We start from the raw sequence: 16,680 nt of genomic DNA on the forward strand, positions 1-16,680 counted from the left end.
AGTTTAAAGCTCTAAAACATGTAATACATCTTGTCAGATGCTCCTGACATACAGATACCTGCTGCACATGGAACAAGGCCATATTAAACCTATAACAAATCATTTTAGATTGTATAAAATAAAAACTTCAAACAGAACACATTACACACTGTAGCCTAAAAATGTTTATGAAATTTTAACCACATTTGCACCATTTTACAGAACATATAGTATTATATACAGGCAATTTTCCAGAAGCAAAGATGATTAAAAACAGAATTTTAAAGTCTTTTAATAATCCAAATCACTGACATTTGACTTGAGATGCATTTTGATTTTTAACTGCTTCCTAACCACATTTTGCTTAAACACCCAAAACCCATTGCCATTGAGTCAATTCCAACTCATAGCGACCCTATAGGACAGAGTAGAACCGCTCATAGGGTTTCCAAGGAGCAGTTGGTAGATTTGAACTGCTGACCTTTTGGTTAGCAGCCAGATGCTTAACCATTGCATCACCAGGGCTCCTTGCATTTTGCTTAGACTGATATTATTTTGTATCCAATAAACTTGCCAGATATCAGGGGTAGTATGCTTGGGATTAAAAGTGGGAAATTAACATACAGATAATTGAAAAATTGAACATTTAAATGTGCTTACAAACTTTTCATCAATAGCATTCTTTATGAATTGTATACAAGAGGCTGCTGATTCTTCAATGGATTTTGACCAGCCGCCGATATTTCCAGCAAAGTAAGGAAAGGTGCTAGAAGAAATCTGGTTATAGTAAGATACCTGTTCCAAAAAGAAAATACGATATTTTTATTTACAGTCTTATTGACTTAGAGCTTTTTCAATCAGTGATCTGAATCTAATTGGTAGTAGAGGAGGCTATGACCCTAATCTTCTGGGGACCTTCTGGAATAAATTTGAAAAGTTGATCTTAGGATTTCCCCCGTGCAGACACACATCACAGAATTACAACTAACTAGGAAATTTGGGTAAATTAAGAGATTTCTCTCTATCTGTAAGTACAACTGAGTCTGCAGATGTTTCATCAGATTTACAGTGCATGAGTTGCTGTCAATAGTGTGGATCAGAAACCCGGCACGTATGATTTCACTTCTGATGTACTGTGGGCAAGGCGGGACTGACGGCAGAAGAACCGATTTCACTGCTACCGTGTGTCACTGAAAGATTAAAGGAACGTTTTCTAAATTCTTGCAAGAAATGAAGAATAATTGTTGGAAAATAAATTACTAAAGTGAACGCAATTTATTTATATAGGTAGAAATGAAACTTTGAAGACCCAGATCTCCTAGATTAAGTGGTCTGCACTAGAAAGCATTCTCTATGGCTACATTCAAATATAGGAAATAGTAAGGACCACAGGAATTTTCTGTCTAAGAACTGCATATACTTTGCTTAACTCTACAAAGCTGGAGTCAATCTCCAAACTGATGTTTTATTGTACTGTAAAGAATTGAAATTTCAGACCTCCCCTTTTTTAATTATAAAAATAATACCCATTGCTTAAAAAAAAAAAAAAAAAAAAGTCCTTAAGCAATACAGAAACTTATAGGCTAGAAAATAAAAGTTTTCTTTCATCCACGCTAGCCCCAATTCTACTCCCCAGTCCAGAGCTGACCACTGTTAGCATTTTGTTGTGTATCTCTCCAGGCTTTTCCTTAAATATATGATAACATTTATGTAAGCAAATACACATATATAGATTTTTACATAAATATGGTTATTTTATAAATTGGTCTACAGTTTGATTTTTCTCCTAACAAAATCGTGGAGGCATTTTTACGTCAGTGCATCTATAGCTACTTCATCCTATTTAATGACGGCATAGTACTTTGTAGCATGGATCTACGATAATTTGCAAGAAGGGCATTGTCATAGATTGAATTGTGTCCCCCCAAAATATGTCAGTTTGGCTTGACCATGATTTCCAGTATTGTGTGGTTGTCTACCATCTTGTGATCTCATTATCCTCCATTTTGTGATGTGTTGTAAATCCTAGCCTCTATGCCTATGATTTGGAAACTCTGGTGGTGTAGTGGTTAAGTGCTATGGCTGCTAACCAAAAGGCTGGCAGTTCGAATCCACCAGGCACTCCTTGGAAACTCTATGGGGCAGTTCTACTTTGTCCTATAGGGTTGCTATGAGTCGGAATCAACTCGACGGCAATGGGTTATGCCTGTGATTGTGGTCCCATTTGGGAGTGAGCTGTCCATTATGTTAATGAGGCAGGATTAGGTCATGTTAATGAGGATTAGGTTATGTTTGTTATGTTAATGAGGCAGGATTGGGGGGGAGGTATCTAGAGTCACTGTCCTTCACTGCTTTACCAGCGATAAAAGCAGAGAGAAGCTAGCAGAGGGAGAGGGACCTCCTGACCACCAAAAAAGAAGAGGTGGGAAGGGGCACATCCTTTGGACTGAGAAAATCCTAGACCCAGGGCAAGATTGACAACAAGGACCTTCCCCCAGAGCTGAAAGAGAAAGCCTTCCCACAGAACTGGCTGCCTGAATTCAGACTTCTTGCCTCTTAAACTGTGAGAGAATAAATTTTGGTTTTTTTTTAAAGCCATCCACTTATGGATTTCTGTTATAGCAGCACTAGATAACTAAGGCAGACATTCAGTTTATTTCTAGTATATTTTGCCATGTTAATGATACTACACTGAATATTCATATGCATTAATATTCATATACATGTGGGACTGTTTCTGTAGCCCAGCTCTGACACTAGGCATGATTCTGGTCAGTTCCAGGTGTAGACCTTAACTGTTCTAGCAGTTTCCATATCTTCCCTCTTTGGACCAATTATTCTTGGGACATTTTCTCTCTGAACTTGGACATCATGCTCCAAGAACCCCAATGCACATGGCGAGGCCATATACAGGCACCCTGATTGACAGTCCCAGTTGACAGCCAGCCATGTTTGATGTCTAGCCCAATTGAGCCTTTAGATGACCGTAGCCCCAGCTGGCATATGACTACAGTATCACAGGAGACCTCAAGCAAGGATCACCCAGCTAAGCCTAGTCAAACCACAGAACCAGGATTAATAATAACAAATTTTTGTTTTAAGCTACTAAGCTTTGGAGTTATGACTTATGCAATAATATATAATGGGACATTTTTTATTTGTCTACCTGTCTAATGTTCCCTCCCTCGTTGACTTCTTTTGTACTATCTAAATATGTCTTATTATTCTGCTTCCCCATCTCTTTGTTCAATAGTTATATGATTTCACTGTTCTTTTAATGGTTATCTGAGTGATCACAATATGATCCTTACATAACAAAATCTTATATAATATCATACTTTCATGTATTCCTGGACAATGCAAAAACCTAAAAACACTTTAACTTCATTTATTCTGCTCCTGACCTATATGTTATTGTTGAGGTGCATTTTAATTTCAAAAATATATTTTTATTAATGTTATTATTATTTTATGTAGTCTATATTCATTCAGCTCTACCAATATATTTATTCTTTCTATTGCTTTTCATTCGTGCTTACATCTATGACCTTCAATCTGGAATCATTTTCATTTGGCCTGAAGAAAAACCTTCATTATTTTCTTTAGTGTGGGTCTGCTAGTGACACTCTGTTTGTATCTGAAAATATCTTTATTTCACCTTCATTCTTAAAAAATGCTTTTGCTGAGAATAGAAAAATTGGCGATTGTTTTCTTTCAGCACTCTGAAAGTACCATTTTAATGTCTCTGGCTTCCATTTTTTTTCTTTAAATTAAGCATGCTTTTTTTTATTTCTGTTTGCTTTAAGATTTTATTTTTGTTTTTGATTTTTAGTGATTTTGGTATGGTACAATTTTGTGTGGTTTTATTTTACTTATCTTGGTTAGGGCTTGGTCTTCTCAAACATGGAGCTTGATGTCTTTAATTAGGTTTGAAACATTCTCTGTTATGATCTCTTTAAATGTTACTTATGCCCCCTTTTCTCTCTCTTCTGGACATTCAATTACCTGCATATTAGTTTTTCTTGATATGTCTTATCTGTCTTATCTTATCTTTGATAATGTCAATCCTTTTATACCTCTGTGTTTCAAGCTGGATACTTTCTTTTACCCTATCATCCATTTCACTAATCCTCTCCTCGTCTATGCCTAATCAGCTGTTAAAACCATCCACTGAGTTCTTATATATGGCAATTCTAGAATTTCTATTTTGTTCTTTCTATAGTTTTCAATTCTCTGTTGAAATTTTCAATCTTATTGTCTGCCTCCTTGAATATGTTAAATATAGTTACTTTCAGACTGTGTCTAATAATCCCATTATCTTCTTGTTGCTGTTGTTGTTAGGTGCTGTGGTGTCAGTTCTGACCCATAGTGACCCTACATACAACAGAATAAAACACTGCCCAGTCCTGACTCATCCTCAAAATCACTGCTGTGTTTGAGCCTGTTGTTGAAGCTACTGTGTCAATCCATCTTACCAAGGGTCTTCCTCTTTTTTGCTGACTCTCTACATTACCAAGCATGATGTCCTTCTCCAGGGATTGGTCTCCCCTGATAATGTGTCCAAAGTATGTGAGATGAATTCTTACCATCCTCATTTCCAAGAAGCAGTCTGGCTGTACTTCCAAGACAGACTTACTTGTTCTTCTGGCAGTCCATGGTATATTCAATGGTCATCACCAACACCATAATTCAAAGGCATCAACTCTTCTTTGGTCTTCCTTATTTATTGTCCAGTTTCCCTATGCATATGAGGCAATTGAAAATATTATGGCTTGGATCAGGGGCAACTTAGTCCTTGAAGTGACATCTTTGTTTTTGAACACTTTTTTTTTTATATAATTTTTATTGTGCTTTAAGTGGAAGTTTACAAATCAATTCAGTCTCTCACACAAAAACCCATATATGCCTTGCTACACACTCCCAATTACTCTCCCCCTAATGAGACAGCCTGCTCTCTCCCTCCACTCTCTCTTTTCGTGTCCATTTCGCCAGCTTCTAACCCCCTCCACCCTCTCATCTCCCTTCCAGGCAGGAGATGCAAACATAGTCTCAAGTGTCCACCTGATCCATGAAGCTCACTCCTCACCAGTATCCCTCTCCAATCCATTGTCCAGTCCAATCCGTGTCTGAAGAGTTGGCTTCGGAAATGGTTCCTGTCCTGGGCCAACAGAAGGTCTGGGGGCCATGACCACCAGGGTCCTTCTAGTCTCAGTCAGACCATTAAGTCTGGTCTTATGAGAATTTGGGGTCTGCATCTCACTGCTCTCCCACTCCCTCAGGGCTCTCTGTTGAGTTCCTTCTCAGGGCAGTCATTGGCTGTAGCTGGGCACCATCTAGTTCTTCTGGTCTCAGGATGATGTAGTTTCTGGTTCATGTGGCCCTTTTTGTCTTTTGGGCTCGTAATCACCTTGTGTCCTTGGTGTTCTTCATTCTCCTTAGATCCAGGTATGTTGAGACCAATTGATACATCTTAGATGACTGCTTGCTAGCATTTAAGACCCCAGATGCCACTCTTCAAAGTGGGATGCAGAATGTTTTCTTAATAGATTTTATTATGCCAATTGACTTAGATGTCCCCTGAAACCATGGTCCCCAGACCCCTGCCCCTGCTACGCTGACCTTCGAAACATTCAGTTTATTCAGGAAACTTCTTTGCTTTTGGTTTAGTCCAATTGTGCTGACCTCCCCTGTATTGTATGCTGTCTTGCCCTTTGTCTAAAGTAGTTCTTGTCTACTATATAATTAGAGAATGCCCCCTCCCACCCTCCCTCCCTCCCCCGCTCTGGTAACCACAAAAGAATGTTTTCTTCTCAGTTTAAACTTTTTCTCAAGTTCTTATGATAGTGGTCTTATACAATATTTGTCCTTTTGCAACTGACTGGTTTCACTCAGCATAATGCCTTCCAGATTCCTCCATGTTATGAAATGTTTCATAGATTCCTCACTGTTTTTTATCAACGCATAGTATTCCATTATGTGGATATACCATAATTTATTTATCCATTCATCCTTTGAGGGACACCTTGGTTGCTTCCATCTTCTTGCTATTGTAAACAGTGCTGCAATAAACATGGGCGTACATATATCTGTTTGTGTAAAGGCTCTTATTTCTCTAGGATATATTCCAAGGAGTGGGATTGCTGGATAGTATGGTAGTTCTATTTCCAGCTTTTTAAGGAAGCGCTAAATTGATTTCCAAAGTGGTTGTACCATTTTACATTCCCACCAGCAGTGTATAAGTGTTCCAATCTCTCCACAGCCTCACCAACATTTATTATTTTGTGTTTTTTGGATTAATGCCAGCCTTGTTGGAGTGAGATGAAATCTCATTGTAGTTTTGATCTGCATTTCTCTAATGGCTAATGATCGTGACCATTTCCTCATATATCTGTTAGCTACCTGAATGTCTTCTTCAGTGAAGTGTCTATTCATATCTTTTGCCCATTTTTTAATTGGGTTATTTGTCTTTTTTGCAGTTTAGTTTTTGCAGCATCAGTAGATTTTAGAGATCAGGAGCTGATCAGAAATGTCATAGCTAAAAACTTTTTCCCAGCCTGTAGGTAGTCTTTTTACTCTTTTGGTGAAGTCTTTGGATAAGCATAGGTGCTCGATTTTTAGGAGCTCCCAGTTATCTAGTTTTTCTTGTGCATTCTTTATAATGTTTTGTATACTGTTTATGCCATGTATTAGGGCTCCTAACGTTGTCCTTATTTTTTCTTCCATGATCTTTAACATTTTAGGTTTTATATTTAGGTCTTTGGTCCATTTTGAGTTAGTTTTTGTGCATGGAGTGAGGTATGGGTCTTCTTTCATTTTTTTGCAGATGTATATCCAGTTATGCCAGCACCATTTGTTAAAAAGACCGTCTTTTCCCCATTTAACTGTTTTGGGGCCTTTGTCAAATATCAACGGCTCATATGTGGATGGTTTTATGTCTGGATTCTCAATTCTGTTCCATTGGTCCATGTATCTGTTGTTGTACCAGTACCAGGCTGTTTTGACTACTGTGGCGGTATAATAGGTTCTAAAATCAGGTAAAGTAAGGCCTTCCAGTTTGTTCTTCTTTTTCAGTAATGTCTTATTTATCCAGGGCCTCTTTCCCTTCCATATGAAGTTAGTGATTTGTTTCTCCATCTCAGTAAAGAATGTCATTGAGACTTGGATTGGAATTACATTAAATGTATAGATCACTTTTGGTAGAATAGACATTTTTATAATGTTAGGTCTTCCTATCCACGAGCAAGGTATGTTCTTCCACTTACATAAGTCTCTTTTGGTTTCCTGCAGAAGGGCACTGTAGTTTTCTTTGTATAAGTCTTCTACTTCTCTGGTAAGATTTATTCCTAAGTATTTTATCTTCTTGGGGGCTACTGTAAATGGCATTGATTTGGTAATTTCCTCTTCGATGTTCTTATTGTTGGTGTAGAGGAGTCCAACTGATTTTTGTATGTTTATCTTGTATCCCAAAATTCTGCTGAACTCTTCTATTAGTTTCAGTAGTTTTCTTGAGGATTCCTTAGGGTTTTCTGTGTATAAGATCATGTCATCTGCAAACAGAGATACTTTTACTTCTTCCTTGACGATCTGGATGAGTTTTATTTCTTTATCTAGCCTAATTGCTCTGGCTAGGACTTCCAGCACAATGTTGAATAAGAGTGGTGATAAAGGGCTTCCTTGTCTGGTTCCCGATCTCAGTGGGAATGCTTTCAGGCTCTCTCCATTTAGGGTGATATTGGCTGTTGGCCTTGTATAAATGCCCTTTATTATGGTGAGGAATTTTCCTTCTATTCCTATTTTGCTGAGAGTTTTTAACATGAATGAGTGTTGAACTTTGTCAAATGCCTTTTCTGCATCAATTGATAAAATCGTGTGATTCTTTTGTTTTATTTATGTGGTGGATTACATTAATTGTTTTTCTTATGTTGAACCATCCCTGCTCACCTGGTGTGAATCCCACTTGGTCATGGTGAATTATTTCTTTTGATACGTTGTTGAATTCTATCTGCTAGAATTTTGTTGAGGATTTTTGCAGCTACATTCATGAGGGATATAGGTCTATAGTTTTCTTTTCTTGTGGTATCTTTACCTGGTTTTGGTATCAGGGATATGGTGGTTTCATAGAATAAGTTTGGTAGTATTCCGTCCTTTTCTACGCTCTGAAATACCTTTAGTAGTAGTGGTGTTAACTCTTCTCTGAAAGTTTGGTAGAACTCTGCAGTGAAGCCATCCGGACCAGGGCTTTTTTTGTTGGGAGTTTTTTGATTACCTTTTCAATCTCTTCTTTTGTTATGGGTCTATTTAGTTGTTCTACCTCTGTTTGTGTTAGTTTAGGTAGGTAATGTGTTTGTAGGAATTCATCCATTTCTTCTAGGTTTTCAAATTTGAGTATAGTTTTTCATAGTAATCTGATATGATTCTTTTAATTTCAGTTGGGCCTGTTGTAATGTTGCCTCTCTCATTTCTTATTCAGGTTATTTGCTTCCTCTCCTGTTTTTCTTTTGTCAGTTTGACCAGTGGTTTATCAATTTTGTTGATTTTCTCGAAAAACCAGCTTTTGGTCTTGTTAATTCTTTCCATTGTTTTTGTTTTCTATTTCATTTAGTTCAGCTCTAATTTTTATTATTTGTTTTCTTCTGGTGACTGTGAGTCTCTTTTGTTGCTCTCTTTCTATTTGTTCAAGTTGTAGGGATAATTCTTTGATTTTGGCCCTTTCTTCTTTTTGGATGTGTGCATTTATTGATATGAATTGCCCTCTGAGCACCGCTTTTGCTGTGTCCAAAAGGTTCTGTTAGGAAGTGTTTTCATTCACATTGGATTCTCTGAATTTCTTTATTCCATCCTTAATGTCTTCTATAATCCAGTCTTTTTTGAGCAGGGTATTGTTTAGTTTCCAAGTGTTTGATTTCTTTTCCCGTTATTGATTTTCACTTTTATGGCCTTATGGTCAGAGAAGATGCTTTGTAATATTTCAATGTTTTGGATTCTGCTAAGACTTGCTTTATGACCTAATACGTGGTCTATTCTAGAGAATGTTCATGTGCACTAGAAAAGAAAGTATAGTTGGTTGCTGTTGGGTAGAGTGTTCTGTATATGTCTACGAGGTCAAGTTGTTTGATTATGGCATTTAGATCTTCCGTGTCTTTACTGAGCTTCTTTCTGGATGTCCTGTCCTTCACTGAAAGTGGTGTGTTGAAATCTCCTACTATTATTTTGGAGCTGTCTATCTCACTTTTCATTGCTGGTAGAGTCTGTTTTATGTATCTTGCAGCCCTGTCATTGGGTGCATAAATATTTAAAATGGTTATATCTTGTTGGTGTATTGTCCCTTTAATCATTATATAGTGTCCTTCCTTATCCTTTTTGATGGATTTAACTTTAAAGGCTATTTTGTCAGAAATTAATATTGCCACTCCTCTTTTTTGATTTTTGTTTGCTTGACATATTTTTTTCCATCCTTTGAGTTTTAGTTTGTTTGTGTCTCTAAGTCTAAGGTTTGTCTCTTGTAGGCAGCATATAGACGGATCTTGTTTTTTAATCCACTCTGTCACTCTCTGTCTCTTTATTGGTGCATTTAGTCCATTTACATTCAGGGTAATTATGGATAGGTATGAATTTAGTGCTATCATTTTGATGTCTTTTTTTGTGTGTTGACAGCTTTTTTCCCACTTGATTTTGTGTGCTGAGTAGATTTTCTTTATATATTGTCCTTTCCTCATATTTGTTGTTATTAATTTTGTTTCTGCTGAGTCTTTATTTTTCCCTTGTATTTTATTTTGATGAGTAGGATAGTTTGTCTCCTTTGTGGTTACCTTATTATTTACCCCGATTTTTCTAAATTTAAAACTAACTTTTATTTGTTTGTATATCTATATCTTCCTGTCCATATGGAAGGTGTATGATTACATTTCTTAGTCCTTCTTTATTATTTTAATGTTGTCTTCTTTTATATAGTAACATTGCTGTTATACTGTTTTTTTTTTTTTTTTTGGTATCATCTTGCTTTGTTTTTTTGTGGGGGAGGTTCCCTGTCTGGGTTGACTTCTGGTTGCTCTGCCCAGTGTTCTAGTCTTGGGTTGATACCTGATATTATTGGTTTTCTAGCCAAAGAAAACCTTTACTATTTCTTGTAGTTTTGGTTTGGTTTTTACGAATTCCCTAAAATTGTTTTTATCTGGAAATGTCTTAATTTCTCCTTCATATTTAAGAGACAGTTCTGCTGGATATATGATTCTTGGCAGGCAATTTTTTTCCTTCAATTTTTTAAATGTGTCATCCCATTGCCTTCTTGCCTGCATGGTTTCCTTCAAGTAGTCTGAGTTTATTCTTATTGGCTCTGCTTTGTAGGTGACTTTTCATTTATCCCTCTCTGCTCTTATAATTGTCTCTTTGTCTTTGGTTTTGGCAAGTGTGATTATATCTTGGTGACTTTCTTTTAAGATCTACCTTGTGTGGAGTTTAATGAGCATCTTTGATAGATATTTTCTCATCTTTCACAATATCAGGGAAGTTTTCTGCCAACAAGTCTTCAACAACTGTCTCTATATTTTCTGTTATCCCTCCCTGTTCTGGTACTCCAATCACTCGTAGGTTATTTCTCTTGATAGAGTCCCACATGATTCTTAAGATTTCTTCATTTTTTAAAATTCTTTTATCTGATTTTTCTTCAAATATATTAGTGCCAAGTGATTTATCTTTGAGTTCAGAAATTCTAGCTTCTACTTGCTCAATTCTGCTCCTCTGACTTTCTATTGAGTTATCTAATTCTGTAATTTTATTGTTAATCTTCTGAATTTCTGATTGCTGTCTCTTGTCTATGGATTTTTCCAGCTTATTGAACTTTTCATTATGTTCCTGAATAATCTTTCTAATTTCTTCAGTTGCTTTATCTGTGTGTTCCTTGGCTTGTTCTGCATATTGTCTCATTTCCTCCCTGATGTCTTGAAGGTTTCTGTATATTAAACTTTTGTATTCTGCATCTGGTTATTCCAGGAATGCACTTTCATCTAGAAGATCCCTGGGTTCTTTGTTTTGAGATCCTGTTGAGGTGATCATGGTCTGTTTCTCTATGTGACTTGATATTGACTGTTGTCTCTGAGCCATCTATAAGTTATTGTATTAGTTTATGCTTGCTTACTGTGTCATAGCTGCTTGTTTTGTTTTGTTTTGGTATACTCCTATGGGCTGCTTGCGTGAGCTTGCTTGATTATTTTCACCTTTGGAGCTCTGGTGTCCTGTCCCCAGCTGGCTAGAGCTGTTATCAGGTATATGAGTCTAGGATTCCATTCAGTTTTCTTGTATGAATTCAGCTCAGGTTTCCAGGTAGCTGATCATCACATGTGTGGTACAGGCTCTGTCCTACAGTCTTGGAAGGGCGGGGTGATTGGCGTATATACCGGTATCTGATTACAGCAGGGGGTCATGCTTTTAACAAGGCAGGGGGCTGAGAACCGACCCCCAAGTGTCTCTGAAGAAAATGTGTTTCTGTTCCCTAGAGCGTGCTGGTGGGTGGGTTCTGTGGAGGGACCATGGGCACCCAAAGTTTTTGGTTGTAAGGACTAGGAGGTACCAGTTTTTGGTTGTAAGGACTAGGAGGTACCTGTTGTGGGTGGCTGGATGACCTGAGTGGAGCTTCCAGTCCTTCGGTCCCTGATGTGGGTAGGTGAGGACCTTGTTTAATAGGCAAAGCAATGTCAAACATCAAACACCCACCTCTCCACTGCACAGCTGAAATGGTTGGAGTCTGCCAACAAGGGCCTGTTCTCCGGAAATAAGCCTACACATGTCCATGCAGAAGGGAAAGGTACTCAAGGTCCACGGATGGTTTATGCCTGGACAGGAGCCGCTTCTGTCCTGAGCTCCTCTGGTTAATGGAGCTAGCAAATTATCTTTTCCCCCCAGCTACAATTTTTTTCCTTCCCCAAGGCCGGGAGGATGGCTCTAGGTGCTCACCAGGGCGTATCTCATGCCCAGGGATTCAGCCGCTCAGGCCGGCTTGGGGGCGGGGGGCGCGGTAAAATATACGTAAGTACTTAGCTTTTGCCGAGAGTGCTGTTCTCCTCAGGTTCCGGAGGTGTGAGGGGGCTGTGTGGCTAGCTGCTTCTCCCTGAGGAAATTGAGGCCAAGCGCCAGGACCAGCCCACTGCCGCCGCCGCTCTGGGAATGGTGCCTGAGGGCTCCCTGCGATTCAGGTCCGGTAACTCCTCTCCACTTCTAAACAGTCTCTTCCTTCCCCTGCCCCTCAGTTCATTGTCTAAGCTTGCCTTTGATGCTCAGGTCTCCCAGCTTGTCACAAATATACTCATTTCACTTGTTTTTTCCGGTCTTTGTTGTAAAAAGGGCTCGCCAGAAGTGTCTGTCTATTCTGCCATCTTGGCTCCGCCTCTCTTGAACACTTTAAAATGGTCTTTTGCAGCAGATTTGCCTGATGCAATAGGTCATTTGATTTCTTGACTGCTGCTTCCATTATCTACAGGCCCTATAAATCTGTTTATATTTTCTTTTGTTTCTCTTGGCTTTTATTTACATTTTCAAGTCTCCTGTGTGCCTGGTTATTTTTGAGTGAATGTCAAACATTATCATTCTGGCATAAAGCTATAGAAATAATTTGAGGTATGAAGTGACCTATTTTGGAGAGGATTTACATTTGCTTCTGGCATACAGCTATGAAACTAGTTCTCCAGGATCATTTCAATCTAATTTTAGAGTCTTCAATGAATAAAAAATGTGTGTCAGTCCCTTGGAGAGCCAGTCCAGTTTTAGTTCACCTTTACTGCTAGGAAGTAGTCCTATAGGGTCTAAATCCCATGAGTGGAGGGTTAACCACCCCGCCTCTTCCCATAAGTCTGTCAAAAAAACCCTGCTCAGCTTCTTATACATCAGCTGCCCCTTCTGCAATCACCCAAGGTTCCTAAGGAGAAAATGACCCCAAAATGGCAACCTCACCTTTCTGGGCCTCTGTTTTCTCTAAAATCTTGCCTTATTATTTTTCACTGCTTTGTTTGTATTCTGATAGCTTTAAAAAATTATCTCCCTTAAACATGTTGGCAGTTGACTATATTAATTATCTAGTGCTGATGTGACAAATTACTACAAACTGGATAGTTTAAAACAACAGAAATTTATTCTCTCACAGTTCTAGAGACTAGAAGTCCAAAATCAAGGTGTTCGCAGGGATATGCCCTCTCCAAAGGCTCTTCCTAGCTCTGGTGGTTACCAACAATCCTGGCATGCCTTGGCTCATAGGCATCACTCACATTTCTGCCTTTATCTTCACATGGGCTTCTCTGCTATGTGTCTGTTTCTATGTCTCTTTTCCTCTTTTTTTTTTTTTAATTTTTTGATTAATTATTTTTTAAATTGTGCTTTAGATGAAGGTTTACAGAGCAAATTAGTTTCTCATTAAACACTTAATATACACATTGTTTTGTGACATTGGTTGCCAACCCCACCACATGACAACACTCTCCGCTTGTCAACCTTGGGTTGCCCATTACCAGCTTTCCTGTCCCCTTGTCATCCTTGCCCCTGGGCTGGTGAACGCATTTAGTCTCATTTTGTTTTATGGGCCTGTCTAATCTTTGGCTGAAGGGTAAACCTCAGGAGTGACTTCAGTACTGAGTTTAAAGGGTGTCTGGGGGCCATACTCTCAGGGTTCCTCCAGTCTCTGTCAGACGAGTAAGTCTGGCCTTTTGTTGTGAGTTAGAATTTTGTTTTACATTTTTCTCCAGCTCTGTCTGGGACCCTCTATTGTGATCCTTGTCAGAGCATTTGGTGGTGGTAGCCGAGCACCATCTATTTGCACTGGACTCAGTCTGGTAGAGGCCATGGTAGTTGTGGTCCATTAGTCCTTTGGACTAATCTTTCCCTTGTGTCTTTGGTTTTCTTCATTCTCCCTTGCTCCACATGGGGTGAGACCAGTGGAGTATATCAGATGGCTGCTCACAAGCTTTTAAGACCCCAGATGCTACTCACCAAAGTAGAATGTAGAACGTTTTCTTTATAAACTATGTTATGCCAATTGAGCTAGATGTTCTCCAAGACTGTGGTCCCAAGCCCTCAACCCAGTAATTCGGTTCCTCAGGGATCTTTTTCTTATAAGGACACCAGTCATATTGGATTAGGGCCTCCCTAGTTCCAGTATGACCTCACCTTAATTTGATCACATCTGCAAAGACCCTATTTTTGAATAAGGTCACATTCACAGGTACTGGGGTTTAGGACTTCAACATATATTTTTAGGCGACACAATTTAACCCACATCATCCTAAGTTAGGAGACATTACTCTGTGGATTCTAACTCAATTCATGGTGTTTTATTTGGCTTTCAATGCATTTTGACTGATAAGGTAGTGTTCTAAAGATTTTCTAAATATCAGTTTTGTATCTGCATAGAGCAATAGTAAAGAAAATTGCTTCAGGAACCTTGCACTCAATCGATGATTATTGCTTTCTTTTTTTTGGTAATAATAGCTAAAGTTCCATCTAGAAAAAAAATCAAATGAGCAACATTCAAGACCAGAAACGCCTACACTGACTTTCTTATTTTCATATCACTTTTTACTTATACTCTATGCTCTAAAACATTGGTGTAACACTTGAACTGTATATACTCACCCATCTCCAAGAGGCTTTCTTCATGATACAAGTACTACAAAGTCTTTGGGTTTGTCACCATTCACTACAGGACTGGTGATGTGATATATCTGATCATCTTCATTCACCCAGTCTATGACTTTACAGGACCTACCAGACTAGTGGGGAAAAGAAAAAAAAAAACAAAAAAAACGTATTATTCTACCTGCTATAATAAGGCATTCACTTCTCTTATTGGCTTGCACAATCTCATTATTGGTGTTCATGTTCACTCCTTCAGCTCCTGTCCCTTCAAAGTCAGCTTCATTGCTCAAAGTCTGTCTTTAGAATGAACTGTGTGGTCAGGAGGAATAAGTCTGCATGTAACAGAGAGGATGGTGGCCATCTGACTCTAATGTCATTGTCTTCAACACTTCATAGAAAGGCATTTCATTATTTTCTACAAGATTATTTTTCTCAAGATCAAGTAAAAATATTTTGACTACTAGTGAATTATCTGAATACTCCACAAAGAACTATTAAGTAAAGAAATGTGGTATATGGGAAAGAGCACTAAGTTTGGAGTTAAACAATTCTCCTTTGAACTCAGGTTTCCACTTAGTAGCTATGTTACATCAGCTTTATTTTTTTCATCTGTAAAATGTAGACAATAAAACATATTGTACTGGGTTATTGTGAGGATTAAAGAAAGCATCTAACACAGTGCCTAAATCATAGTAGGTGTACAAAAAATTTAGGGTGAACTGGAATTCATTCATTCAAGTTGGAATTGGCTAGAATGTCAGGTTACATAGAGAATAGTGGGGGAAACATTTAAAAAAACATTAATACCAAGGTTTAAACATTGTTCTTCCTAAAGGTTTTGTACTCACAGAACATCTACAGATGTTGATGCAAAAAAACAACTGTTTCCTCTTTCTCAGAGTGTTTTCTTATGATAGCATTAATCATGGTAGATCATTCTGGCATCTGTGCCAGTATAATTTATGATACCAGAGACATTTCACTTCGGTGGTATTAAATTGTCTGTTAAAACCAAAACCAAACTTGTTGATGTCAAGTTGATTCCAACTCATAGCAACCATTTAGGCCAGAGGAGAACTATCCTGTAGGGTTTCCAAGGAACGGCTGGTGGGTTTGAACTGCCAACCTTTTGGTTAGCAACTGAACTCTTAACCACTGTACCGCCTCTATTTCATGGTATTAATCACAGTAATTTTTAAAAGTTTTAAAGATGAAGCTCTACCTTGTCAAGATTAGGAAATATAGATAATGCTTAAAATACTAGGAAGCTTATCTCACCAATCCTTCCCTTCCAACAAAGTATCCATGAGGCCCTGAATGGTGCTGTACCTGAGGTGGCTGTGTCTCAGGCTGCGGTACCTCTCCTTGGAGGAGGGGGCTGGGTCTGAGTGCAAGCAGTCACTGTAGGTGCAGTTGACAAGGAAAGGAGGAAGAGTGGAGGAGACTGAGTTAGGGATGCAGGAGGTAACAGATGTAGGGAGATGGAAAGAGGCTTTGATCAGACAGGGAGGGCAGGAAGAAATGCATTTCATATCAGTATGCGCACAGCTTCCTCTCCTACTTTTTCACAGGGAGTACTGTTTCACAGGAAAACAATGAACTGCCAATTAAGTATGAAGAGTAGGAAGTGGGAAGGACAATGAAATAACCACTTCCATAAAGCCAGAGTGCAAGAGTGTGAAACTCAGAGCCTGACCTGGATTCAAATTTGAGGTCCGTCCCTTTACTGTCTGTGCAATCTTGGCAAGTCTCAGGACCTCTCTCCCACTAAAACCCCCAACCACCCAAAAAACAAAAGCAAAAAACAACCCGTTGCTCTCGAGTCAATTCCGACACTAGCTAAGGGAGAATAATATTAACCCTGAAGAGCTCTTGGGAGAATTACACTAGATGTGGGTAAAGCATGTCAACTCAATATGGGTGGTGAACAAATGATTATAATACTCTTTGTGTCTCTCAATAGCATCTGATACATTATTCTACGCAAAGCAAGCTTTACAAAATACTTTTTAATTAGTAATTGAGTGACACGTTGGGCAATAGAGATGAACTACAATATGGAGGTCATCTTTTACATTATGTAAG

General features: G+C 38.5%; 1 protein-coding gene across 1 annotated transcript in view; it reads right to left on the reverse strand.

The window, feature by feature from the left end:
* Nucleotides 1-228: 228 nt before the first annotated feature.
* ACOT12 (acyl-CoA thioesterase 12) overlaps nt 229-16,680 on the reverse strand; it is a 78,159-nt gene continuing 61,707 nt past the window's right edge. Inside the window, 3 exon segments of the mRNA XM_049867782.1 lie at nt 229-774; nt 1,047-1,169; nt 14,589-14,729. Coding sequence (XP_049723739.1) covers nt 595-774; nt 1,047-1,169; nt 14,589-14,729 — 444 coding nt within the window. The 3' untranslated portion in view covers nt 229-594.

Source organism: Elephas maximus, chromosome 2 (assembly GCF_024166365.1).
Source record: "Elephas maximus indicus isolate mEleMax1 chromosome 2, mEleMax1 primary haplotype, whole genome shotgun sequence".
Lineage (NCBI taxonomy): Eukaryota > Metazoa > Chordata > Mammalia > Proboscidea > Elephantidae > Elephas > Elephas maximus.